This window comes from Neomonachus schauinslandi, chromosome 15 (genome assembly GCF_002201575.2).
Source record: "Neomonachus schauinslandi chromosome 15, ASM220157v2, whole genome shotgun sequence".
NCBI lineage: Eukaryota > Metazoa > Chordata > Mammalia > Carnivora > Phocidae > Neomonachus > Neomonachus schauinslandi.
This window is the reverse complement of record NC_058417.1, coordinates 40,002,867-40,030,825: the sequence shown is the minus strand read 5'-3', so window position 1 is coordinate 40,030,825 and position 27,959 is coordinate 40,002,867. Positions and strand designations below refer to the sequence as shown.

Sequence of the window (27,959 nt, the reverse complement as noted above, 5' to 3'; positions counted from 1 at the left end):
CGCTCTGGCCCCAAGCGGAGCCTCTCGCTGGTAGACGGGCCCGAGGGAGCCTCTCTGGGCGCAGCGCCGCTGAGCTGCTCGATGCTCCAGCCGGAAGTGCTCTTCACCGCCTGCCTCCCACCCGCCTCTCTGGTCCCGGCGGTAAGATGGCGGCTGCCGCGGAGTGCGATGTGGTAATGGCGGCGACCGAGCCGGAGCTGCACGACGACGAGGAAGCGAAGAGGTAACCGGGTAGCGGGGGAGTGGAAGGGGTGAGCTTCAGCTCCGTGACCCCGGGAAACCCGTCCCTGCCATGGTGCGGCCCCTGTTGAGGCGATGCCCCGCCCTCCGCGACCCCCCCATCTGAGATAAGTCTCGATAGACCCCCTGAAGGGGCGCTCCCGGAGGTCGGCCCTCCCCTCCTGCTTCCGCCTGGCTGGGGAGCGGAGGCACAGCCTTGTTCTCGGGACAGGAGGAACGTCGCCCTTATTGTAGAAGCCGGGTCTCTGAGGGGATCTCAGAGGTCTGTTATGGGGTGGGGGAGGCTGCGCGGCGACGATGACGACTTCCTTACATCGCCCCCGACCCCCCTTCTCTTGTTAACTTCTTTGCATTGTTGGCTATCAGCACTTTGCATCTTCAGAGCCCTTGTTCTTCTCACCCTCGTTCCTCAGTAATGTACCCCGGCGACCACTAGCCTGGGTCCGAGTGTGTCTCCATTATTGACCTGGTGCCCCCTCCCCGTACCCCAGAAGTCGGAGATGAGAGGGGAGGAAGGAAGAGTGAGGGCCCTGTCTCATGCTCTACACGTCAAACTCCTGCCCCTCCGTCCTTCCGGAGGAAGATCCTCATTCTTCCCAGGACTGTTCTTAAGTTAAACAGCAGAGAGGAACGCAACTGCTTGGGCGCTGTTGGCACTGCTGGGCAGCCGCAGTGGCTCGAGATTGCCAGTCTGGGCTAGCCAAGGGAGCTGCTGAGTGAGTGGTTTTCGAGAACACTCTGGATTCTGGCTACAGCTAAGGCAGGTTATTGGAAGTGGGTTAGAACGCAGTTGTGGGTAGTCATACTTGTCCTAATGCTGAAGGAGAATTATCGAAAAGGTTTCGGAAGCCCGGCTTCCGTTCGTTTTCAACTGCAGATTAATTGGCTACAGTTCCCTTAGTTTCCTTCCCTCATCTTCCGTATCTTTGTACTAATCCCTGTATGGCTTCAATCTGGCTTCATGAGATCCGAAACCAGGATTCTGAGAATTTTTTACTATCCAAATTAGAAATACAGGAGGTACTCACTGTGGCGGAATGAATAGTTAAGCTTCAGGGTAATTTACTGCAGCCTGTGTCCCAAGATCTGTTGAGAACTGAGAGGCTTGACAAAGTGTGTAGTAAGTCCCCGGGATAATCAGAGAAGGCAGGATACCAGAGTCTAGTCTCTGTTCTTAGTTTTGAGTTTTCACATCATACCTAGTTCTCAGGTGGTTAGGATTAAGCATCATTAAGGAACTGCAAAGTGGGAAACAAAACTCCCCTCTCCCACCCCTCCCCCCAGCCGGGCACAGACAGAGCTTACATTAATTGCAAGGATTTACTTGGTATTGTAAAGAGTGGGGGGCGGGGGGTTGTGTGCTATAAATAGGAACTTGGGCTATATGTAGTAATTTGAAAAAACCTTCTCCTACTTAGTATAGATCTTTGTCCCTAATTGGGGTTTTACTTCAAAGCCCTCTATCTAAAGCAGGTCCTTCTTTAAACAAACAAACACGGCCTCATAGAATTATAGTAAATGAACCTGAAGGTATATTAAGAAATGCAAAATAGGTGATGCTGTAACATGACCACATCACACAAAAACATCATATTTGGTAGCAGTACAGCAGAATAAGGAGGGGTGTTGACTTAGGTTAACTGCCTTATTTCATGGAATTTAAGATGTCATTGATTGTAAAATGCACAGTTTTATCTGCCACTGAAAAAAAAATACTGTAAATTTAACTGTGGAAAAAAACACATCCTTGCTAGACTTATATGTAATACATACTTACATAGATACTTTAGTTATAATAAAACATAGATACTTAGTATATACCACTTATGTGAGCAAATCAAAAGGAAAATATAGTGAAATAAAATCACAGTTTGACTTTCTGCCATGTATGGGCATCCTTAGGAGAGTAAACACTGGGCTCTGTTAGTAACAAAAAGCCTTGTTTATGTATGGTTTTCCAATGCTGAAAATGGAGTGATGATGTAGAGGTTTTGGAGGAAGGTAATTTTACATTTTTCATGTATCCTGTAATCCTGTGTAGCCATAGCAGAGGGCAGGGATAGGGATATCCCTTACAGATGCCCTTTAGTCATTTGGCCAAGTTTGTGTCTCTTGTTACAGTCCTACTACCAGTTCACTTGGGGACACTGGAGTTGATGGGTCTCTTGGGTAGTTTTTGTGAAGTCCAGCAAGGAGTCCTTCCTTCCTTGCTTCTTGGCTCAAGGGCATGCTGCTGCTGCTAAATTGTTACAGTCCCACAGGGGGCAAAGTGAGAAGAGCTTTCAAGACATGGGGCCTCATGGTTGCAGCATTTTAAATGGCTGCATGTTTTATTTCATTAGCTTTAGTGTCTTTAGAGAGAAAAGAAATGGACTTCAGTTTCTTTTTTGTCTGTCATTCTGACAAAGTTCTTTTTCCCCCATAGCAGCTGAGAGGCTAAAATAAAAGATGTATTAGTTGGCACTCCAAAATAGATCAGGGTTCTGAATTTCTCTTTGCCCACCAGAACAGAGAAAGCTACTTGGGGAGCCAGAGAGATAAATTTCAGAGGTTTTACAATTCAGCTAATTTAATTTCAAACCTTACACTTGCCTGGGAAGTTGCTGATTGCTTTATCTGATATATGAATACCTGTCTCAAGTGAAGGCTCTCTGGTCACATTTCCTGGGCTGGGGAGGTGTCTGTAGGCAGTCTTTATTATGGTAAAATCGAAGGATTTCAAGTTTCTCATCAGTAGAGGAAAAACTTCTGTGTCTCAGCATGTATCCAGCGTGACTGGACAATAGGGTCTAAAGGAACCAATGGAAGCCGTAGATTTAGGAAATAGAACATCCTTATCTGATTCCTTGATCTGATAATCTGTGTATCTGTTTTCATGGTGGACTCAAGCAAGAACATTGGGTCCTTTCTCAGTACCCAGGTATCATAAACTCTGTAGAGTTTGCTTTTTATTTCTCTATTCATGTTGTTGGTGGGAAGCACTGAACCCTGAATCCATATCTCAGGGTCTGCTGCAGTTGCTATTTATTTATTTACTACAGCTTCCTGGGACATTTTGGAGTTCATGGCCATAACTGAAGAGCTTGTGGGGATGCCTTCCCCAGCTCTTCTTCCTCTGTTTTAAATTCTTAGGCATTTGTCTCTCTAAACTTTCTCTTGAAGTTCCATGGTAGGCAGCTAGACATTTCAGTAAGCCCACAAGCTGAATGGGATATTATCTTTGACCTTAAATTCAAATCAGTGAAAACACTGCTTTCAGCCTTCATTTTCATTTTGGTATACTTTAAGTGTGGGGTCAGAGGTGAAGAAACGGGAGGTGGGACAAATAAGTCATGGTTAAGGAAAGGATGAAGCTAGGAATACAGAATCCTGAATACCAGTATTGAACTTGATTAACTGGTTAATTGAACCTAATATTAATAAGTGACAAAATTGTTAAATCAGGGGAGCCTGGCTGGCTCAGTTGATAGAGCATACAACTCTTGATCTTGGGGTTGTGAGTTCGAGCCCCAGGTTGGGTGTAGAGATTACTTAAAAATAAAATCTTTAAAAAAAAATTGTTAAATCATAACTGGAGTTAAGGTAGAGTACAGAGGAAGGGTGTCTCTGTCCTTGCTGCTTTAATTCAGGTCCATATACTAACCAGAACCAGAAACCAACCAAATTGAGCCAAGTTGAATGGCAGTTGCTCTAGTGTTTAGCCCATTCCCAACGACCAGAAATCTGATTGGCTTAAAACCCGGGCTTATTGAACATTCTAGCCAATCAGGGATGAGTGTAGTCATTGAAGCTAGTATTTTAAAAGTTTTTAAAAGCTGAGTACTGGGCACTTGCCTTTGCTTTTTTTCTCTAGGACTTTAGAAGATTGGAGAACAATGGTCAGCGGCTGCCTAGGTGCCTTGTGGTCTGATGCACAGTCCCTCTGAGAGCCCATTTCACCCTTATTCCACTAATGTTTGGTCCCTTTTCTCCAGTGCTGAGTGATGTGGAAGTTACTTAGAGGTCGTTCCAGGTATTCTTTTAAACTGTCTGAATTTCAGCAGTAAGAGCAGCAGTAAGAGCAGAACATCATACAAGTTATCCCAATGTCTATTCATTTTATTGGATTGACTATTTTTTTTCTTCCCCATATAAATCAAAATAGCAGTTCTTTTTTTATCCCACTATTGGCAGGAGTATGAGTGGTTGAGACTTTTGAGAATGAAAATATGAATATTTGACTTTCAGAGTCCAATTCTGACCCCTAATATTCTGTTGTCATATGACTTGAAGTTTTTGTGGGGAGACCAGATTGTCAGATAAGCAAAGTGTTAGCCATCTCTTCTGATTCTTTTTTTTTTTTTCTTTTTAGATTTTATTTATTTATTTGAGAGAGAGAATGAGATAGAGAGAGAGAGCATGAGAGGGGGGAGGGTCAGAGGGAGAAGCAGACTCCCTGCCGAGCAGGGAGCCCGATGCGGGACTCGATCCCGGGACTCCAGGATCATGACCTGAGCCGAAGGCAGTCGCTTAACCAACTGAGCCACCCAGGCGCCCCTCTTCTGATTCTATTATTAGGCTTTTGGAGAGGGTGTGTGAGGCAGGCAACATTTTCTCTTATTCTCAGGGAGTTTCTGTCCTGAGAGTTCTTCCTCTGTCAGTTTGCTCTGAGATAGTCAACTACCTGTTAAAGTAAGGAACCAAGAGAACTTTATTATTTTTTGTGAGAACTTTAGAAGCCACATACCAGTTGACAATTTAGACTCCTCACTCTGGTTCCCACCTCCACCCCCACCTCCCCAAAAAACTCAGAAAGCAGCCTTTTTCTTAATTATAGTTCCTTAGTTCTAGATTTTTGTTGGGTGCTAATGTCCCGATGGTAGTAGGAGATCTCACAGAATGGGGAACCAAGGGATAGAAAATGGTGGGTTTTGGGGTATGTTATGAAAACAAGCCTCTGGCTAGCAGCTTTATGGTTGGGTCTCCTGTCCCCTGGAGTAAAGGTTAGTTAGGTAGATGCCACAGATTGTGACACCTCTCATTTAAGGAACTAGCATAAATTTATTGTGGTTGAGTCAGCTATTTCATGTGTATATCTTTCTGTGTGCAATAATAGGATTTCCGTCTGGGTCGATTGATTAGTTGGTTGCTTTTTCCCTTCACTGAATAAGAGATTGCCAATTCCAGTGTGTTGCCTGGTGTCCTTCCCTGCTCAAGCAGTAGAGAGTGCTGCTGCCTTGTGTAGACTGTATCTGTGACTCCACTTGGTCCTTTCTGGCTCTGCCTCTGTTGAGGCTTCCCCCTGAATGTCCAGAAAGAGAACTATTTGAACTGGTATGTTAATGAGTTTTCTTCATCTTCATCTCCTCCCCTCTTTTTGGGAGAAGAGTGGATATTTTAATTGTGCTTTAAAGTGAAAGCAGAAGCTGTTTATTCTAAAGCAAATTGGGTAAAGGAAGCTGGGTAGCCCATTTTTACCACCTGGTAGCAGTTGCAGAGCCCACCCTGTTTTCTCTGGACCATTATGAAGCCTTTATTCACACCCAGCATAGAGCACCTTGCTTTCAGCAAGCACTGAATCTGTGGAATTCCTCCACTTACCTATATAAAATTTGTCATTTCATCCCTAGACTAGTTAGAAAAGAAAGAATAGTATGCGTTTAAGTAAGATGGAATAAAAGGCTCCTGGGCTCCTTTTACTTTATTCTGTTATGGAGGTCAGAGAGAGTGCAACATGAAACAGGCCCTGTGACATGCCTTTGGGGACAAGAGGTCTCGGACTGTGGGAAGGAGGAAGGAATTTCTACTCTGAGACTGGCCAAGATCCCGTAAATTCTAAAGGGTGGAGGATGTTTCTAGATCAACGGGCAACTAGTAAACTTGACTGAATAAAAAAAATGAGTGCAACAATCACAGAGTGAAGGTGACATTTTGGAAGTAGTAAATATAGTAAGAATGCATAAAGGATATTTGACTCGGGCAGTATAAAGTATTATTGTTAATAGGTATCTTCTAAGAGTCTTCCTGCCAATAAAATAGTCTCCAAAAGCAAAGGCCCTGAAATACTCTTCTGCTCTAACAAAAGAAATCATCTCGTCCTGAGTTACATGTTTAGCAGTTAGATTTTTCTTCCACATCAGGAGTAGCCGAATACATCAAGAAAATGCAAAAAAAGAGAAAAAAAGGAGATCTCATTCAAGCTTCTGCATCTCTTTTGATTTAAACTATTATTAATGGCTATTAGAAGAGCTGAACTTTATTAAAAATAGATTATTCTAGCCAAATACTTGAAATAAGTAAAAGCAGTCAGGTATGTTTTTGTCATACAAAAATCTAATCCACATTTCCTAGGTTGCAAATGTTATGGAATAGTGAACTGTGCTAGTCTTTTTTTTTTTTTTTTTTTAAGATTTTATTTATTTATTTGATAGCACAAGCAGGGGGAGCAGCAGGCAGAGGGAGGGAGAAGCAGGCTCCCTGCTGAGAGGGAACACAATGCCAGGGGCTTGATCCAAGGACCCTGGAATCATGACCTGAGCTGAAGGCAGACACTTAACTGACTGAGCCACCCAGGCACCCCGCTAGTCTTTGTTTTTATGCACGGAGGTAACTAAACCTTGAAGTGATATTGTACTAATACTGGAGCATCTCATCCTTATTTTAATAATTCACAAATACATATTTCCAAAGTGAACTCAGTCATATTGAGGGCGTTTTAAAAACTGCCACCCAGTGAATCCTGCATTAATGAAAGCTGATGAGTAAAATTCTCTCTTTCATTGCTAAAAGATAGACTGGTTGGCCTAAGGCGAAGATACTGCTTTACCATTCAACTTGGAAGTATTTAGAGAGAAAATGGAGATTTTTATAGGGCATCTAATTTGGGTCACGTTGCAATGTGAATTGCTGTGTTTTAATGAATGTTTAATTTAGCTGAGCTGTAAATGTGCAGAGTTGACTGGTGATCATAAGCCCAAGTTGTCTGAATTGATCACATGATGCTGAGCCCTGCTAAGACCTATGTGATACCAAATGATTCCCTTGGCACTTTTCATTGGAGTAATTAGCATCTGTGATGAATGAGTGCTACATTGGGGGAGAGAGAATATAACTGCATGATCAGAGGATATACAGATTTTTAACACATGTAGTGTAGAAGAGCAGGTGTCAGGCTGCAGTTTTCTGATTGATGAAGTTATTTCCAAAAAATAATTTTATAATTTCAAAGCGGACCGAGAGTGGAATGTAGTCTCCTTACCTGTGTCTGTCAGAGAGAAGGCCGTCTAGGCCCTCCAGCACTCATCCTGTTGTGGTGGGCCCTCCCCCTATACCTCCAAAGAGGATAGAAGTTTTTGAAAATCTTTCAGTAGCTCCTTCACAGGAATTTGTTGCTGGCTATTAAAGTGAAAGGACTGGTTTGGTGGAGGGTAGAGTCTTTCCCAGCATCTCCTGGCGAATCAGAGGTGAAGCTTATTCTGCTTAGAGATTGGGTGGGAAACTAGATAAATTAGTTTTAATCTAAAAACCTTAACGTTGGTTAACAGGATCTAGTGGGGAAAAAATCTGGGGCTGTTAGAATTAGGCAGCCTGTGCGGCTGCCTTGGGTACCTCACTGGCTCTTCCTTGTTGAAGGACTTGTGAGAGTATCGCCATAACCACCTCAGGAGGCCCAGATCTTCCCTCGGAATGCCTTGGCAAATCTGAAAAAGCACTAGAGATGTAGTGTAGCTATTAATAGCTCCAGCAGGTCAGTTATGGCCAATCTCTATTTTGATGTGGCATTATATTTCAGGGTTTAGTCTGAATTTTATTTTGTGGCCATAGAAAATAACCTGTAGTGTAATTTAGTCCACTTTGGACTCCTTTCCTCCTTTTGGTTCGTCTAGGTGGACCTAATTAATTCCAATCCTTCCTTTCTCAGTGCTGATGTGTTTTGGTAGGTGCATGTTGTAACCTCACTTGGTTATCAAATCTGTTGACCCTGGCGGTGAGTGGTGACAGATACCAGCACCACACTGCCCTCAATTCCTGTGTTAACCAGCTCTTCTCCTTCTTTTCCAGTCCCATGCCTTTGACATCTCATCCTTCAGTCCCTTTGCTATAAGGGCAACTTGAACAAGCTTCAGCCCTTTATCAGACTCCCAGGGCAGGACTTGAATGGATTTGACCCTGGAATTGTTCCTGATGCAGCCTTGTTCAGTTCTTGCTGCTGCCATGCTGGATTCCAAAGATCCACTTTTTCCTCGGCTGGTCTCACAGGGTCAGGCCCATTGGTTAAAGCTTGTCGCGTATTTGGTGGGGAGGTTCAAAATGAAGGAGGGACTCCACTTTGGGAGTTGGACCTGGAGGCAAAAAATAAGCATTCAGCCTAAAAGCACTAAGTGCCCATTGTTTAGGCAGCTGTTAATCAACCATGTTTCTATGAAAATAAGTCCTTTTCATGAGGCAGTTGTGTGGGAATAGCTAATTCTGGCCTGATGCTGTGCAGTGTGAGGTTAAAAACATGGTAACTTGTCACAACACAATTCTTCTTGTTCTTTCTGCTGTGGGCTGCCTCTACATTACTCGCTTTGTTTGCTCTAGAATGGAATCTACTCACCATTTACTAAAATGAAATGCATTTCTTGGGGGAGGCAAAGTCCAGTTCACTAGGTCTTGCATCTTAAAGAGAAAGGAGCCCTGCTCTCTCTCTGACTAATTGTTAGGAAATGTCATTAGCTTGTTTAAATCCAGATTGTAGTTCTGGAGTTGGATTTTATACTCAGGGGCTTTTTTATGTCTTAGTTTGAAGAAATTCACATTCATTGCCCATGTCTTGTTCCTGCAGGACAGATTAATTTTTAAAGTCTTAAGCAATAGATAGAGATGAGCATTGGAGAGAAAGCTTAGCATAGTAGACAGTGCATAAGCTTTGGAATCTGACAGGTGTGGCTTCACATCCTGACCTTGGGCCACTTTTTAATCTCTGTCCCTTATTTTACTCCTCTGAGAAACGGGAATAATGAAACACCTGGTAGAAGGATAACGCATGGAAAGTACCAAGCCTCAGTAATTATTTCTGACTTTCCACAGAAATCATCCTTTGTGTTTTTATAGAAGCCAGTGCTGAAGTCCCTTGCATCCATGGAAGTTAGTGTTTCAGGAAAGAAAGGGCACCATTCTGTAGCTCTACAGATTGTTTCACCTTTGACTAACAAGCTTTCTACTGCTAATATGGTGTCTGTCCAAGTGCCTGGATACCTTTGGTTTTCCTCAAGGATTTGTGTATTTTTAGCCACTAGCCAACTGAAGAGAAGACTAGATCACAGTTGCATTGTGGGCCCAATGTTTCCTTTGAATTTACCACTCCATTTCTTCACAGCTGTTTGACTCAGCTTCTGACATCCAGTGTTGGGGAAGCCCTTTCTTCAGATCTCTTGGCATGTCTGCTCTTAAAGGATAGGCTCCTCATAGTTTTTATAGTGCCTTGCTTAATTCACATTTATAGGATGGTGTACACCATGTAGAAAGATTGCAGTTGGTCTTATAAATCTTGCGGTTGGGGGATCTTTCTTGAGGACTTTTAATAGCAGATGGCCTCTTTATAGCATTGTACCAGTTGGTGTAAATTATTCAAACAGATTTATGTCCAGCACAGTTCAAATCTGTCAGCATTTATAGATCATTCCCATTTTCCTTCTCCTTTCTTCTAGCAGCCTTTTCATGTTAGTAGGGCTTGCCAGGACAGTGCTGGAGAAGAATGGAAAGGGAGATCGCCTCAATAAAAGGAGGGCGGCTTTGCCACTTTGTAGTTTAAAATACGTAAGTAAATAAATCAGATCTTCCCAATGCTGATGTCCATAGACTCAAGCTGTAAACTCCCATACCATCACTATGTTAAGAATTAGGTACTGGGGCGCCTGGGTGGCTCAGTCGTTAAGCGTCTGCCTTCGGCTCAGGTCATGATCCCAGGGTCCTGGGATCGAGCCCCGCATCGGGCTCCCTGCTCCACGGGAAGCCTGCTTCTCCCTCTCCCACTCCCTCTGCTTGTGTTCCCTCTCTCACTGTGTCTCTCTCTGTCAAATAAATAAATAAAACCTTTAAAAAAAAAAGAATTAGGTACTTTTGTCCCTACTTCCCTTGAACTGGATCCTTTTTTGGTTGTGTAGAGGACAGAAAAAGAAACAAAGATTCTTATAACAAAAGTGCTCAGATATTTCGTTATGTTGCAGGAATCATTTGGGTAAAGAATTATCTTTGTCACTCAAGTTGGTCATTAGAATGATTTGGGGTATCTTTGGTAGAGGTTACTAGTTTTTTACAACATTGTTGGTCATGTCTTATTCGATTCTAGTTCCTTGATCTGGAATATAATTCTCCTTACATAACATTGTTCCTTTCGGAAAGTACAGTTTGTCTAATGGCACAGCTTCAAAAATGGATCTTGGAGTAGGGCAGAAATTCTGATATTATCCACTTGGTGGTTATACAAGATACTATAGAAACGGTAGCATAAGTACCCACATAGATGTGATAGGCAGAGTACATCAGTAGGTGGGTACTTCTGAGAGCATGGCACTGGCAGGCTGTACCTCATATGTCCCTGTTACCCAAGTTCTTGGTCTCTGCTGTCACTCAACTCCGTCCTCCATCTTAAACACCAATATGCTTTGTGTTTAACTCCTTTGCCACCTGCTTTTGCTCTGCTTGTCCTTTCAGTGACAAATGCATGAGCCACTTTTCAAGAGAATAAATCATTAGAACTCTAGGGATGTGACCCCTTTCACATTAAGAAATCGTTGCCCCTGAATGGAGTGATCTGTAACTGATTTTTTTTTTTTTAAGATTTTATTTGTTAGAGAGCACAAGTAGGGGGAACAGTAGAGGGAGAGGGAGAAGCAGACTCCCCGCTGAGCAGGGAGCCCGATGTGGGGCTCGATCCCAGGACCCTGGGATCATGACCTGAGCCGAAGGCAGATGCTTAACGACTGAGCCACCCAGGCTCCCCTGTAACTGATTTTTTATGTTTGCTGAAGAGGCAGCAGTTGTGACACAGGGGAAAGAGAAGACTAGATCACAGTTGCATTGTGACATGCTTGAAAATTCAGGGGCACTTGGCTGGCTCAGTTGGAGAAACATGCAGCTCTTGATCTTGGGGTCATGAGTTTGAGCCCCATGTTGGGTGTAGAGATTACTTAATAAATAAATAAACTTAAAAAATTTCAGTCTCTGTGAGAGGTTGTCTAAATTTGCTTGTTGTATGGGATATGACTATTGGCAGGAATAACGAGGAAAGGCAGGCCACATGAGAGAGGTTTTCTTGATTTAGTTTGAATGTATCTAAGTGACAAAAATAGCATCGAACAAATCTATAAATTCCTTCAAGTATTGCACTAACTTTCAGCTCAATATACCCGGGGCTCTAGACCAAAGATTGCTCCCATGAGATTACAGAGGTTATTCCCTGTGTATAATATGCTCCTCTTTCTCTTTCCTTTTCAGGGAAGCAGAGTCTTTCAAGGAACAAGGAAACGCATACTATGCCAAGAAAGATTACAATGAAGCTTATAACTATTATACAAAAGCCATAGGTGAGAAGGACCTTAACTGCTTATGTTGGAAGATAAATTTGCTCAATATAAGTACTGTTATATGTAGCGGCTCTTGAAAAAGTAGCCTTTGGCTTAGTGGGTTCATAACTTACTATGCGAACTCTTTCAGACTTAATTGGCTTATGAGGGATGACTTATAAATGGGTAGTTCTTCATTTGACAAAGGCAATTCCAGAAATTCTAGATATGGCAAAAAGATAACCCACCTAAATGCATCTCAGCCATTTCCAGTTCATTTAACCATGTTAGAAAATGGCCCTTGTATGGGGCACCTGGGTGGCTCAGTCATTAAGCGTCTGCCTTCAGCTCAGGTCATGATCTCAGGGTCCTGGGATCGAGCCCCGCATCGGGCTCCCTGCTCTGCCGGAAGCCTGCTTCTCCCTCTCCCACTCCCCCTGCATGTGTTCCCGTTCTCACTGTGTCTCTCTCTGTCAAATAAATAAATAAATAAAATCTTAAAAAAAAAAAAAGAAAATGGCCCTTATAGATATTAATTATCAAGTCTTAACAACTTCCATGCTCCATCTGCCAGCATATTTTAATCCCATGTCAGCATATTTCTCACTTAACTTGCTTACAGGCTCTCGACCCCTAATTCAACAAATGCAAATTCATTTTCATTTCTTATTATATATAATACAATTCATTAAGAAGATGAATATGCTGACCCCTCCCCTTTAAAGAATAATCAGTGCACTTTAAAGCTATTATAAATTATTTTTAAGTAACTTTTATTTTTTTAATAGGTCATACCATTGCTGCTGTCGGTAGTCAAAAATTTGGCCATGGCCTTTTAAAGAGAGTATGTCAGCATTCCTATTGTAGTTTGATTGCCTTGATGTAGTTCTGAGGGGAGAGGGCCCCTGAGTTTTTGAAGCAGTGACCCGTGCTAAGCTTTATTTTATTTTCTTCTGCCCTTCCTGTAGATATGTGTCCTAAAAATGTTAGCTATTATGGGAATCGAGCAGCCACTTTGATGATGCTCGGAAAGTTCCGGGAAGCTCTTGGAGATGCACAACAGTCAGTGAGGTTGGATGACAGTTTCGTCCGGGTACGTAATGCGACCATCTGGGGAGGACCGGTTGCTGCAGTTGCTTTCCTTTAGCCCAGGGCTTCTCAGTCTTGACACTAGACATTTGGGACCAGATAATTCTTTGTTGTGGAGGGCTGTCTTGTTCATTGTATGATGTTTAGCAGCATCTCTTTAACCACTAGGTATAAGTAGCACCCCTACCTCCCCGGCTGTGACAACCACACATGTCTCCAACATTGCTAACCGTCCCATGGAGGGCGGAATCTCCCCTGGGTGAGAACCACTGCTCTGGCTGCTTTCATCCCATGTTGGGTTTTGTGTGGGTGTTTGTTCCTGCTGTTGATTGCTCTCTGCTTGGCCAATCATGCTCCTTTTCTTCGCTCTTTGCATTTCTTCTAGGGACATCTACGAGAGGGAAAATGCCACCTATCTCTAGGGAATGCCATGGCAGCATGTCGTAGTTTCCAGAGAGCCCTAGAACTGGATCACAAAAATGCTCAGGCACAACAGGAGGTATGGTTCTGATCTTGTCCATATGGAAAGAGACACTGTGGTATAGTGACCTGAAAGTCAGAACTGAGAGCTACCAAAAAAAAATAAAAAGAACCGAGAGCTAGTCTCACTTCTGCCATCACCACATCTGGGTAACTGTAGGCAAGTCTCATAGTCTGTCCGAGCCTCAGTTTCTTATATGTAGACAGAGTTTTGAATATGATTTATAGTTTTAGAAATCTGTGAAATGGAGGGTTTCTGAGATGGCTGAGGAGCCGGCAGATGCTGCAAGGAACTAATTTGAGTGAGGTTAAAGAATTTGAGTAAATTCAAGTCCTGATTAAATCAGTAGCAGCTAAAATGTGTTTTAGTTCCATCTCCATTTATACCCAGTTTACTCCTGGATGTGTTTTAGTGAGAATCTGGAAGCTTCTGCTCAACCTCTGATGATGCTGTGCCTTTAATTTATGTCTATCAAGGCACGACTCTGGTGTTCCTGACTTGAAGTTCAAACTGAGGTTGCAGGTAGGGCTTTAGCCTGCCTTTTAGGAGTCTTGGCTGCATCTTCACCAACTTGATTTGTGAGAAGTCTGTGGTTCTGATTTTCTTGAACTCATAATTCATCAAAGCCTTGATTTTTGTGGTTGTTGAATCTACAACTTCATTAAAACTTTCCCTATCTGATTTTCTGGCGTAGTTCAAGAATGCTAATGCAGTCATAGAATATGAGAAAATAGCAGAAACGGATTTTGAGAAGCGGGATTTTCGGAAGGTAAAGTACAACTATGGGGAAATCTCATCTACCCTTTATCACAAGGCCACGCGCGTGCACGTGTAATATGATACAGAAGGGGTGTGTGTATGTGTGTGTGTAGTATGGTACAGAAGATCCAGAATAATAAATTACCACTTCAGTTTGACTTTGCCTTTTTCTTTTCTTTCTTTTTTTTTTCTAAGACTATTTTTTTTAAGAACAGGTTCACAGCAAAATTGAGAGGAAGGTACAGAGAGTTCTCATATTCCCCTGCCCCCACACATGCATAGCCTCCCCCATTATCGGCATTCCCCACCAGAGGCACATTTTTTTTTTTCAGATTTTATTTATTTATTTGAGAGAGAGAGCATGAGCAGGAGGAAAGGGCAGAGGGAGAGGGAGAAGCAGACCTCTGAGCAGGGAGCCCGATGCGGAATTTGAACCCAGGACCCTGGGATCATGACCTGAGCTGAAGGCAGATGCTTAACTGACTGAGCCACCCGGGCATCCCCAGAGGCACATACGTTACAGTCACTTTTTTAAAAAAATTTTATTTTATTATGTTAATTACTATACTTTATATCATTAGTTTTTGACAGTCATGTTTTTGACAGTTATGAATAGAGCTGCTATAAACATCTGTGTGCAGGTGTTTGTGTGGACATAAGTTTTCACCTCTTTTGGGTAAATACCAAGAAGTGCAGTTCCTGGATTGTGTGGTAATAGTATGTTAAGTTTTGCAAGAAACTACCAAAATGGCCATACCATTTTTGCATTCCCACCAGCAATGAATGAGAGTTCCTGTTACTCCACATCATCACCAGCATCTAAAAAATTTTTTTGCCAAGGTATTTACTTTCTTAATTCTATTTGGCTTTATGATAAAAAGCAATGTGAGTTTACTTGAATTTGTTCCTGCTTTTGATACAAGATAGTATCCTACAAGTGTGCTGGCTAATAGAGGGAATACTAGTTGGAATTAAATATTAGGTTTGGATATTGGTTTAATTTGAATAATGAAAGCTAGCTTTGACCCTGCTTTATGTGAACTAGATGCAGGTCTAAATAAAAAATAGAGGCTCCTTTTAGATTTTTGGCCAGTGTACGTAACCTGTCATCACTACAGTTTTGATGTTAGGCCTTGCTGTGAAAGCACACTACTCTCCTTGATGGAGCTGTGTGATAGTCCATGAAAATGCACCAGAGGGATTGACCTATCTGAAAACATGAGAAAGGTGTAAAAGTTCTAGATACCTTTCTAGATTTTGTTTGTAGTGGTTATGTCTCATCTGTATAATTCCTAATTCCCTGCTTTAGATGATATTTGGAAGTAGCTTTCATTAGAGTTTCAAAAGGGAGGTGATTAGCCTCCTAAAAAGGTAAAAACCACGGATTAGGGTCAATTTTCAGGATCACTTAAAAGAGGTTTGTATCATCCAAGGAATAGAGTTGTTACTTCATATGTGGGAATTTGCTCAGTGCTTTCTATAGAATGTACTCAGTAAACGTTTGATAAAAGGGTACAACTAAGAATTATTCTTAATTATTCTTAAGTCACAAACTGTGCAGGTCTTTTATTTGGTAATAAATATTTCTGATTAGCTTATGCAGAGTCCCAGCATTAACTTATTAGCATCCCTCTTTTGTCTATTGGTTTTAATAACCATAGTGTCTTTGTACTGTGATTCATAAGTTTTTTTGGTATGTGTGTGTGTGTGTGTTTTCCTTCTGTCATGTTTTCTGAGGTTTACATAGGCAAAAGCTTTGTCTCAAAAGGCAATCTTTTGAGTTTCTTTTCTCTCTTGCCCACTCTGGAGCCAGAATCCCCAGTTTGTGACAGAATCCTCTGTTTGTGACATCCCAGCCCCCCCCACTGTAGCTCATGGTGATGTCACAAATGAAGAATTATGATCCTGGCAGGGGAAACAGATGAACTTGGAAGAAACAAAGATCTTCTTTGCCTGCAGCTGTCCCTAGTCATGGGGAGTGGGGGGTGGGAAGTGAAGCACTAAGCCTTTAGCTGACACGCCACTGACCCGATGAGCAGAACCATCTCCATACAGAACGTTGCGAAGGCAACAGGGTGTGGCTGCTTACATCTGACTGCTTCCCCCCCGCCATTCTCTTTCTATTTAAGGGGGAAAAATTAGCACCATGACTCTATCTTACATGATACCTGAACTTTCATAGAATCCTTAGAACTTCTAGGATAGTAACCTGTGCCCTGAAAGAGAGTCCTCCCCACCACTGCTCTGTGAACACTGCAGTCTTCCAGTGGAGCAGCTCTTGGTGTTGCCCTACTTCTGCATATTTTCAAATTTAAATTTTTAAATAGGTGCTATTCATTGTTCAAAAGTTAGAAGTATTGGTTGGTGGGGGGGGAAGCTAAAAATATAAACAGATACTCAGTGATAGGTATTCCCCCAAACTTCTGTCTACCTAGTTCTCACCCCCTGAAGTAATCTCTAGTCTTGTTTCTTCTGTTGCCTTCCAGTCTGGTTGTATGTATATAAGCAAGTAGAAATATAGAGTCCTGATTTTCTTTTTTTTTTTACATGAAAGGTCGTATGCTTTTCACTATTCTGTGCCTTGCTTTTTTTCACTTAGTGGACCTTGGAAGTCTTTCTGTACTAATACATGGAAAGTTGCTTCATTCTGTTTTAGAGCCACACGGTATTCCATTACATGAATGTCCAACCAGTTGCCTTTTGCTGGAATTTGACCTATTATTGCTTTTGAGTTTTCAGACTTCATTTCTTCCTGATCCCCATGGCCAGATTCTTAGACCGAATGGGTGTCTCTTAATTCCACATTGCTCCTTTGGGTCATTTATCCTTGACAAGGATATGATTCAGCAAGGATCTCCCAGGAATAGCAGCTAAACCAAAAATGAAGGCTCAGAGAACAAACTTCTGAAAAGAGAAAATAGGAATATATGGAGAGGCTTTATCAAACTGAAAGACAGTCTCAGCGTGTGTGTGTGTGTGAGAGAGAGAGAGAGAGAGAGAGAGAAACTTGCCTTTTGGTTTATGTATTAACATGTTAAGTATAGTAATTTGATATAGTCTATTTAGGACCATTTAAACCAACCATTTTAATGATACATTGCTACTAAAATAGAAGCGGAGGGGCGCCTGGTTGGCTCAGTCAGGCAGCCAACACTTGATTTCGGCTCAGGTCATGATCTCAGGGTCCTGGGATTGAGCCCAGTGTCGGGCTCCATGCTCAGCGGGGAGTCTGTTTGAGGATTCTTTCTGCCTCTGTTCCTCTCCCTGCTCACACTCCCCAAAATAAATAAATAAATAAATCTTTTAAAAAATAAATAAAAATAAAATAGGAGTGGAAGGGTGGCCACTAGGGTACTTAGTGAGATGTGAGGCTCATGGCACAGGAAGGAGGGAACTGTAAGCAATTTTAATGATATAGGGAGCGACGATTCTGTGTCAGGTTATTTTCGGTATCCTTGTCTTACGTAATAGGCTAAGCATGGTGAGTTATACAGAGTAGCAAATAATTGTATTTCTACAGTAGAAGGATGTGAATTTTGATCACAGTCACTGTGAAGGCAGCTTAGCATGGTGATTAAAGTAACAGGCTCTGGAGTTGTAGTGTCTGAGACTGAATCCCATTTCTGTCACGTACTAGCTTTGGTGACCTTGAACACATTCCTTAATCTCTGTGCTTTAGTTTAGCTTCTCATTAATAAAATAAGGTACTTCATAAAATTATTTTATAAAATTATGAGCATTAAATGGGTCAGTATATAAAGTACTTAAATGTTTGCTGTTGTCATGTCATCATCATCTGGATCAATTGCTCTCCTTGTTTCAGTGGTTTAATCAAATGAATCAGGTATGTTCCTAAGCTCTGATATTACTTTCCTTTTAATCTGTTGCTTGTGGCCAGACATTTATAAATGAAGATATATCTAGAGTCCAGAATGAAGAGCCTTATTTGCTTTCTTCTCCCCATAGGTGGTTTTCTGCATGGACCGTGCCCTAGAATTTGCCCCTGCCTGCCATCGCTTCAAAATCCTCAAAGCTGAATGTTTAGCAATGCTAGGTCGTTACCCGGAAGCACAGTCTGTGGCCAGGTATGAAGTCAGGCCATTTCTGCATTGAAATGTCCCACCACTGGACAGGTGCCGCCTGGCAGCTGTCTATAGCAGGCGCTACCATATGTCCTGTAGGTAGACCAGGTAGAGCTGATCAGACCTTCCTGGGACTTAAAGCCACAATTAGACCGGATTTGAAAACCTACCAGATATATAGAAGTATGGTAGGTACTTCAGCTGTATGTCGAAGAACAGATGTGTGAGGTGGTTTTTTTGTTTTTGTTCTTTTGTTTTTTATTTTACTGTCATTTTCTTCCTACACCACAGGTTTGTGAGCCCTGTAAAGGGCCAGGTAGTAAATATTTTAGGCTTTGTAGGTCATAGAATCTCTGTCGTAATTATTCACTTCTGGCAGAAGCAGCCATCGATAATAGATAAGTGGATGATGTGGCTAGATTTCAGTACAATTTATATAAACAGTGACAGGCAGGATTTGGCCCTGTGGGCTGTAGTTTGCCAATCTCTGTTCAAATAAAGACTGAGACACATGAAGTGTATTAAAGGTAAATACAGGTGGTTTATTTGGGGAAGGTATGGGAAGAGCTCATTGGGATCTATCTACCTTTGGATACTTTCTATACTAGACACACGGTCAAGAGAAAAACTGGCGATAGTAATCACAAATGATAGTAATGGTGGGGAGATCCAAACCACGGCTGAATGTGCCCCTTTCCGGCTATTGCAGTGACATTTTACGAATGGATTCTACCAATGCGGATGCTCTGTATGTACGAGGTCTTTGCCTTTATTATGAAGATTGTATTGAGAAGGCGGTTCAGTTTTTTGTACAGGCTCTCAGGATGGCTCCTGACCATGAGAAGGCCTGCATTGCTTGCAGAGTAAGTTCTAGGCCCCAGATCTGAGTAGGAACAAAAGCTACCTTTTTGAGCCTTTAAGAGAGTCAAGAGTGGAAGGTTCAAGGTTCACATGAAATGTGATAGCTCCTTTTCCCACCTTGCCAGGATGCTTGGGCCTTTCATTAGAAATTATTTCAGAAGTACTTTTATTTGTCTGAAGGTAAATATGATCATACAGGGTCAGATCCTTCTAATACCTAAGTGTTGTTTTCTTTTTTTCTTCCCTCAGTGAAGAAAAAATAGTAATGCTTAACCTAGGGAGTGGAGGTAAACCCTGGGTAAACAAGTCTCATTGGTATTCTGTTGTAAATCTGGGTTCCCCTGTCCACTCTGTAGGAAGCATCAGTGAGCAACAAATAGCCCAGGTGGCGGGGGCAGGGCAGAGGGTGGGTGGTGGTGGTCAGGGTCAGTGTGATGCTAAATACCTGGGATCTGAGAAATTGAAAATAGACTTGGGCCTCTCTCTACAGTGGTCTGAGGTTTCCTGGATGTTAACTGACCTCCCCTTCCTTTTTCCTGTAGAATGCCAAAGCACTGAAAGCAAAGAAAGAAGATGGGAATAAAGCATTTAAAGAAGGAAATTACAAGCTAGCCTATGAACTGTACACAGAAGCCCTGGGGATAGATCCTAACAATATAAAAACAAATGCTAAACTCTTCTGTAATCGGGGCACGGTTAATTCCAAGGTAAGCACTCGGTCTGGGTCTTGGGGCCTGTGGAGATATGTTTAAGGGACATCAAAGAGGTCTTGGGGATTCTGCCTAATGAGGGCAGGCCAGATGAAAGGAGAAAAGGTGATTTTGGTGGAAGGCTCAGCTTGTTAGGAACTTCCTTCTGAGAGGCAGGCTTTTACCTTTTCTGTGGAATTGAAGGGCACTTGAGGGACAGTTTGGAAGGCTGTTCCTACCTGTTCTTCCTCACGTTCCCTTTCCTCCACTTAAAGGATACCTAGAGGCTCTGGGATAATTTTTTAAGCAAATATTATTGCTGCTTTTGGCCTAAGCAAGTGATTCTTTCTTTCTTAGGAGTGATTTGGAGGAAATTAGAGTATGAGGCAGGCCTAGTTTTTTTGTCCAGCATAAGTGATGGTCACCGCGCTTGGCTGGAAATGGCCTGCGGGCCCACTGTAGTCCTGCGTGTACCGTAAGAAACAGCAGCAGAGTCCTTGCTCTTACAGTGTTCCAGTGATCAGAAATCAGAGCAGTTCTTAACCCTCTCATTGGCCTTTGGGAGAATGGAGGGCAGGAACCACCCTTCCTATTCCCATATCCTGTTTGGGCACTACCCCAGGAACAGCAGAGGTGGTTTATCCCTGCACGTAAGTGTGCCTGGCTTCCATCCCGTAGAAGAGAAACCAGTTTCAAATCTGGTGTCCTTAGCTCTCTGAGACACTGGCTTTCTCAGTGACCGAGAGTGAGTATGACAGTTCAGGGGGCCAGCATGACTGATCCTCTTAGAATTTTGAAGCCATGCTCACAGCCTCTGGGTTCCCTCGGTCTGCAGAGATGTGAAGTATGACTGCTCTCTCTCTCCTGAAGCTTAGGAAACTAGATGATGCAATAGAAGACTGCACGAGTGCAGTGAAGCTCGATGCCACTTATATAAAAGCCTACTTGAGAAGAGCTCAGTGGTGAGTGCCTCCGGCGGGCGAGGGGAAGCGAGGGTTGCTGCTGGCCTGCCAGGGGAATTGCATTGTGGATGCTGACGCAGACCCAGGGATGTTGTGAGGTCATTTGGTCCTTCCCCCTGCCTCTAGGTGGGATTGTTCCAGCCCTAGACTATCTTTATAGACCTCCAGCGGAGGAGATTGCACAAGCTCCCTCAGTCTCCCATGCCTGTGTCTTACGCCCCTCACGGTCAGTAAGTTTCCTCTGATGCCTGACCCAAATTGCTTTTGTTAAAGTTTAAATCCATTTCCTTTGGAGATTGTATTTTGTGTTGTACACTTTCGCTCTAACTTGGCACAGTGCTTGGCACACAGTAGGTGCTCACTCAATAAATGTTTTGTGGAATGAATGTATGGTGCTTGGAAGAGGAAGAAATAAAGTATCTCTTGGAGACAGTTGAGTCCTGTTTGTTCTGGGTTAGGGAAGACATTCTCGGTTGGGAGGGATTTAATCTGGCTCAGCCTCCCAGCAGTATAAGGAAGCCCCTTTTGAAATACTCCATGGGACTCTGTGATTTATGAGCCAGGAGATGCCTACCTAGATCTAGTGCCCAGACTTGCCGTCAGAGTCCAGGCACTCCCCGGCTTGCTTGTCCTTGCAGACTCTGTGCTGCAGACAGCAACCGCAGCAAGGGCTAAGAGAGACTCCCACGAATCCATCTCTTCGTATTTCAGATTGTTTCCCTGACAGAAAAACACATCCTACCTTTAAAGTTCCAAAGGAAGACCTGTTTGTTGTGTACTAATCCTCTAACACTCATGCCATTTCTTGTCACGAAATGTCGGACCCAGAGGACTGGTGATGTTACTGATGTCTGAGGAGCCCGTCATTCTTTAAGCTCCTCAGTCTCATCAGTGGTGCGGGGCGTGGCCTGCCTCCCGTTTAGCTTTCCCCAAATTATCCGCATTTTTTAAAAATAGGAAAATTGCTACTGTGTGTTTTTTTTTAAGTGGATTTCTAAGTGGATGAGTAAATCTGTCAAACAGAAACATCCACAGAATTGTATTATAGACTCTGTGAGACCAGCTGTCAGTCATCTCTTGTTTGCAAACCACTGGCAAACATGGAAGCTTTGGAAGACAACACATATCCTCTGACCCAGCTAATGACTCATTTTAACAGATAAAAAATGCTATATGCAAGTTTACTGTGGTGTTATCTGTAATAGCCAGCAAAGAGAATCCCCTAAGTGTCTAGTGGGGCCGAGGTGGCTAGGTACATGACATGTCAACTCAGTGGACACTCTGCAGTGTTTGAACAGGAATGGGGAGAGAAGAGAAAATTCTTGGCTTGTTAGGGAGATAATTAAATCTTTATTAAGTGTTCAATAAGGAAAAATCAAATGGCTTTAATCAGACAACTCCTTATCTTTGTGGTAGAAACAGAACTGTCCTCTGAGTAGCTCTGCCTTTGAGATCCCACCACAGGGGACAGCATGCACTTTTGGGTACAGTTGGCCAAAATTTGGCCAATGATCCCCTCAGGTAGCCAGGATTGACATGAAGTAGTGGAGATTAGTTCAGGCCAAAGCCTAATGAGGGGCTTTGCTGCCCCAATCGACCTCAACCTACCCTTGAAGTTGGGGAGACGGCCAGATCTTTGCTACAGCTCCTGTCATGGGCTGGAGTTTCCCATTTTCCCTGAGGCTCTACTACTCTACTTTTTCTTCAACTTTAAAAAAAATACCTTCTTAATAGATAGTTGGCGTACAGTGTTATATTGTTTCAGGTGTACAACACAGAAAAAAATTTAAATGTGAAGATATCCCTGAATTTTAAAAACACGTTAAGTAAAAATGCAAATCACTATAATAAGTTTGTTTAATACGTTCCAAAAGGGCATGGAAAGTTCATTAAGGTTGCTTATCTGTCCCATCATTCTGCACCTGGGCTGTCCCCTTATTATTATTCTTCATCCTGTAAATGGGTTCTCTGAGCTCCTGGTAGCATTTGTGCCCTGTGTGTGCAGGGTACTGGCTTTTCTCACCATTTTTTTATTAAAGTTGTAAATTAAGATGTTGCTGGAAAATCAAAGATGCTTCAGAAGTTGGGCTTCCGTCTTGCCAGCCACATCAGTAGCTGTGGCCTCTCGGCCCGGCGGAGCTCTGATGTTTGCAGAGACGGGTTGGTGTGGGGGCAGGGTAGTAAATTTGGTCTCTGTTGTGCAGTGGCTGGCTGTGGTGCACCCCGCTGAGGCGGTCTGTCTCTGGAGCTTCTACCACAGTCCGTTTACGTGGTAGGCCATCTTGGCGCCAGTGATCTTATCAGGACATGGAAATTACCACTTTGCTTCTGTGGAAGAGAAGGTCTTAAAAGGTCCGGCACTCAGCCTGGCAAGCTTGTTTCTCCCCATCTGGGCCAGCCCCCCGCCCTTTTCTCCTGCATTACTGAAACAGAAGCAAGTCTGTGTTTAGAGTCTCCTTTTCTCTCGCTTACCTACATCTCTCAGATTGATTAGTCTTACTGGAAGCATTTGCCAGCAGCCACCACCTTGAACTTGATCCTTCTAGTGGCTCACTAATCCCACTTCTACTCTGGATTGGAGCTGGCCCTGCATGTTTATGGCACTACAGGTTTCCAAGCTTTTCCATATCCATGGCTCTCACTTGATAATTTTTCTTTTGCATTTCAATCCCAAGTAAGCGTTCAAGTAGGTGCGCTCACATTGCCTTTCCTAAGGCAATCCAGATGCCTCTCGGGGGCTCTGTGACGTCAGAAGGAACCTTCTCCTGTTGGTTGCTTTCTGCTCAGAGCAGAGTCTCACTTTGCTGGTTGGGTGCAAGTGGCATGAGATCGCTCTCTTTTTACTTGAGGAACTGGTAGTTTTAATTCTTCACGGCTAGCTTAAGGACTCCTGTTTCATGAAGCATTTCGACCAAAAGTGTGTGTCTCTTGCTTGAGCTGTGCCTCTTCTGCAGTAGTGATACCGAAGGCCATTTCTATTTACGTTGTTGTACCACCCTGTATTTCCTTCTCAGTTACATGGACACAGAACAGTATGAAGAAGCAGTGCGGGACTATGAAAAAGTATATCAGACGGAGAAAACAAAAGGTAAAGGGGTCTGAGAACATGTTTCTCAGGGAACTGTGAGGTCTTTCTCTTAGGCCCTTAAAACTGGACATGGGATTGTTTGATTCAGGGATCAGGGATATACCTGGAGCCTATTTGCCAGCCAGGAAGAAGTGAACAGAGATGCCAAGTGCAGGATAAGGCACTTCTTTTCTGCCCCTAAATCCTCTCTGTCACTTTCACTTCCTTTTCTGTATAATTAGGCTGATGTGAGGAACCAAAGTATGAGTAGATTTTTTTTTAAATCTTCAGAAGAAAACACCATAGGGTGCCTGGGTGGCTCAGTTGGTTAAGCGACTGCCTTCAGCTCAGGTCATGATCCTGGAGTCCCGGGATCGAGTCCCGCATCGGGCTCCCTGCTCAGCAGGGAGTCTGCTTCTCCCTCTGACCCTCCCCCCTCTCATGTGCTCTCTCTCTCATTCTCTCTCTCTCAAATAAATAAATAAAATCTTAAAAAAAAAGAAGAAGAAGAAGAAAACACCATAAACGCGCCTGGTATGGTTAACAAGGCTTCTGACTGTAAGGCATCTATCTGGGTTAGGACCTGGTAAAGGAAACCAGAGTCAGATTTGTCCATTGACTTTAGCTGTCTCCTTCTAGAACACAAACAGCTCCTAAAAAATGCACAGCTGGAACTGAAGAAGAGTAAGAGGAAAGATTACTACAAAATTCTGGGAGTGGATAAGAATGCCTCTGAGGACGAGATCAAGAAAGCTTACCGGAAACGGGCCTTGATGCATCATCCAGGTAGAGTGGGTACGGGGAGGGGACTTGGGAAGAATGAACCAGGCCGGCCCTGCCAAACTGGGCCAGAATGAAAGTTTCTGGCTCTTTAGCTGGGAATGAGCTGTTGCTAAGTTCCCTACCCTCCAAACTTTGGAAGTACCAGATTCTAAAATCAGACATAAGGTGGTCTCTGTCTTAAACTTTGTTTTCTTGTGATTGAGTTTTTCCCATACTTCTCCCTTCAGATCGGCACAGTGGTGCCAGTGCCGAAGTTCAGAAGGAGGAAGAGAAAAAGTTCAAGGAAGTTGGAGAAGCTTTTACCATCCTCTCTGATCCCAAGAAAAAGACTCGCTACGACAGCGGACAGGACCTGGATGAGGAGGGCATGAATATGGGTGGTGAGTTGGTTGGGGCAGCTTGGGATGAACCTGACAGCTGTGGATTGTTAGAATTTTTCTGAAGACACTCCAAAGGGGAGTCTGCGTAACAGCCAGTGAGGCATAGTGATGTGTAAGGCCCACCCTGGATAAATACCTGTAATGTGTGAGGCACTGTGATGGGCACTGGAAATAACAGGTAAATCAAACAGGTTCCCTGAGCTCCGAGAACCCAGTCTTGGGCTTTGCAAACTGACCCACAGGCCACATCTGACCCCTGACCCTTGGATGTGGAGTCCCAACAAGGACAGTCAGGGTCACAGGTGCTCAGGATGCAGAGTGGGTACTTAGATGGTGAGCAATAGCAAGGGAAGGCTTGGAAATGCAGAAATAATACCTTCGGGGAGCTGCGAGGGGCTGAGTGGGGGAGGATAGAGGGTGCTCGAGGCAGGGGAGGGTGAGACATGAAGCCCCAAAGTAGCTGGATCCCCCCTCAGAAGGCCTTGGCAGCCGGAGTAGGGAATACGGGCTTTTTCCTATTGGCTGGAAGTTTTCTCCGCCTGCAGAGTGTATGCTGACTGATATTTACATGTGTCACCCATTCCCCGCAGGCTTCACAAAGTTCAGTTTCCCCGAAAGACTTAAAGCGTAGCTGTCAGTGTCGCTGCTCGCCATGAGCTCGGTTGGAGATGAGAAAGGCCAGGAACTCTGCACACTTCTCAGACCATTGTCTCTAATACCAGCCCTCTCTCCTCCATTAAGAAAATCTTGGAATTTAAAATAGGATTGATGATGTTACCTAGATAATCCTTATCTCTGGTTCGGGGTTTGTGTGTGTGTGTGTGCGCACGCTTTAAAAACTTAAGTTTACTAATAGTAAACGTTGCTCTGCCCAGCTGTTGGGAGGAGCAACGAGCAGTCAAAAGCTACTGGAGGGTTCTAAGTAGGGGAGCTCCCAACCAGAGTTGAGCTCCAGAAGTATATGTGCGATGGCAGTGAGGACGTGGTTTGGTGCAGTGAAGGGGGCGGTGAGAGATGGGGGAAGGCATGATGGGTAAGAAAGGATCAGAGGGCACGGTGGGAGATGTAGCAGGAGGTGGTTGCTGATGTGTTGGAAGAAGGGAAGGACGAAGCTGAGTGGCTTTGGATGGTTGACTCGGAGCCAGTCACTAAACTAGGGGACCCAAGATGAGCAGGTACACAGGCAAGGAAGAATTTGCTTTTGGACACAATGTGCCTGTTGGATCAGCTGGCGGAGACAAATCCTCTGTGGAGCTTAGCAAGTCAGGTGGGCATCGGGGCAGCAGACCTGTGGTCTGATGATAAGGCCGCAGCACTGGAGTCAGGCAGAAGCTGGATTGTTCGGTTCTGCTGCCATCACTTGATCTTGAGCAGGTTACTTGAGCTCCCTACTTAGGTGTTGTTGAGTATAAATTGGGGGCGATGTAAGGTGTGCAGAGTACCCAGCACAATGATTGGCACCTAGTAGGTGCTTAATAAACCATGACTCCCCCCCCCCCCCCCCCCCCTACCGTCCAGACAAAGCACGGAATCAAATGAATACAGTAAACCTTAGATCTTATTCCTAGATTTAGTGTTGCTAGCGTTGTAGTGCTAGATTTTCGTCCTCTCAGTAGCAGCCCCAGCATTACAGGGAGACGGCGTGGGCGAGTCTTGTAAGTGCAAGTGGCCTCCCAGTTGTTGAGAAGAAGGTCCGGCAAAGTGGGCTGAGGCAGAGACAGCTTTTCTTCGGGCCTGGCTGGGAAGGAGGAGCGTGTCCTACGAGTGGGATGAGCAGTGATTGGCATGGGGAGTCAGTGAGGTTTTGGGAAGGCGGTAAGGGATGCGGCTGGGAAAGCTTTGGGGACCCGTTCTCAGCGTTGTCGTAAGTCCCTCTTCAGACATGTCTGACTTTTTCCACTTTTTGTGCCTGTCTTGTTTCTTGTTCTGCTGCACAGATTTTGACGCAAACAATATCTTCAAGGCATTCTTTGGCGGTCCTGGGGGCTTCAGCTTTGAAGGTGAGTAAGCCTCCTGCTCTCGGGAGTTCCCAGATTATAGGCTCATAACGCGACTCCCCACTTAGGTAGCTCTTTGTCACAGGGGCCCAGGAGTGGAGGTGGCAGAAGGCCCGGCTAGCAGGATACAGATCCACTCAGGTGCTGCAGGGAGGCTTCTGGGCGCACCATGCCTTGGGACCGTTAGTCCACACCTCTGCAGGGCCGGGGAGGTGTCTCTAAGCTGTCTCATGCTGGGGCTTCTCCACAAGAGTGAGGCCAAGAAGCTACACACACAGCTGTTCACATGCTCCCGAGGCCCCAGGGCCTAGGCTGTTGATGCTCTGGGCGGTTTTTCTGTTTGAGTTTGAAGCAGCCCTTGAAGACTTTCCCGTGATCGGCAGAGTGATCTTCCCACCGAGAGCCAACTAACAAGCCCTTCTTTTGCCTTACAGCATCTGGTCCAGGGAATTTCTTTTTTCAATTTGGCTAATGAAAGGAAACCATCCAGAACCCAGAAAGTGCAGACTTGCTCAGTGTAACCTTGAACGTGGGCACAGTTCACCTCCTCCCTTCATCTCGTCTCCCCATCCTTAGAGCAGTTTCGTTTTCTTAGTTGGATACCCTGTGTCTGTGTGAGTGGGGGGAAAGGAAAGGGAGCCAGCACCGGAGACTGCGGGGAGGGGAGGGAGGCGGGGGGTGGACAGGGAGGCAGCTTGTGAATTTTTGTTTTACTGTTTAACTTTATTAAAAAAGAAAAAAAATTAAGAGAATAAAATGTTTTGACCCTTTCTGGCACTTTGCTCTGGCAGCTGCTTTGTGTCACTCCAGAGTTGGTAGGCCAGAGCGGAGTCCCCAGCATGGAGCTGGTACGGACGTGGATTGTAGGCCGAGCACCTGCCCATAAGGGGTGTGGGCACCCAGGGCCTGATGGCAGGGGGATGCTGTCCACCTCTCCCAAACCTGTTCAGCCTGTGAGTGCTGGGGAGGCCTGAGTATGCTGTTGGGCCCCGCCTGATGTCAGTCACATGTGATTTGATGGTAAGGACCACAACTCACTAG

General features: G+C 44.1%; 2 protein-coding genes across 2 annotated transcripts in view; one reads left to right on the top strand and one right to left on the bottom strand.

Moving 5' to 3' along the window:
- LOC110573273 (signal transducer and activator of transcription 5B) overlaps window positions 1–27,959 on the bottom strand; it is an 871,639-nt gene that overhangs the window by 232,399 nt on the left and 611,281 nt on the right. The gene's annotated exons all lie outside the window — the stretch shown is intronic.
- DNAJC7 (DnaJ heat shock protein family (Hsp40) member C7) lies at window positions 119–27,670 on the top strand. Its single transcript, XM_021681706.1, has 14 exons — window positions 119–223; window positions 11,701–11,789; window positions 12,737–12,861; window positions 13,243–13,356; window positions 14,033–14,107; window positions 18,064–18,182; window positions 18,889–19,042; window positions 19,583–19,747; window positions 20,600–20,691; window positions 23,706–23,779; window positions 24,398–24,544; window positions 24,769–24,921; window positions 26,859–26,921; window positions 27,353–27,670. Exons 1-14 carry the CDS (start codon window positions 147–149, stop codon window positions 27,388–27,390), a joined length of 1,485 nt encoding a protein of 494 aa, XP_021537381.1. The 5' UTR covers window positions 119–146; the 3' UTR covers window positions 27,391–27,670.

What these genes read in the sequence shown, in the direction of transcription:
- DNAJC7 (XM_021681706.1), top strand. Translation starts at nt 147, where the DNA reads ATGGCGGCTGCCGCGGAGTGCGATGTGGTAATGGCGGCGACCGAGCCG. An exon ending in TCAGACGGAGAAAACAAAAG is followed by an intron (nt 23,780 to 24,397) that starts GTAAAGGGGTCT and finishes GTCTCCTTCTAG; the next exon opens with AACACAAACAGCTCCTAAAA. An exon ending in GGCCTTGATGCATCATCCAG is followed by an intron (nt 24,545 to 24,768) that starts GTAGAGTGGGTA and finishes TTCTCCCTTCAG; the next exon opens with ATCGGCACAGTGGTGCCAGT.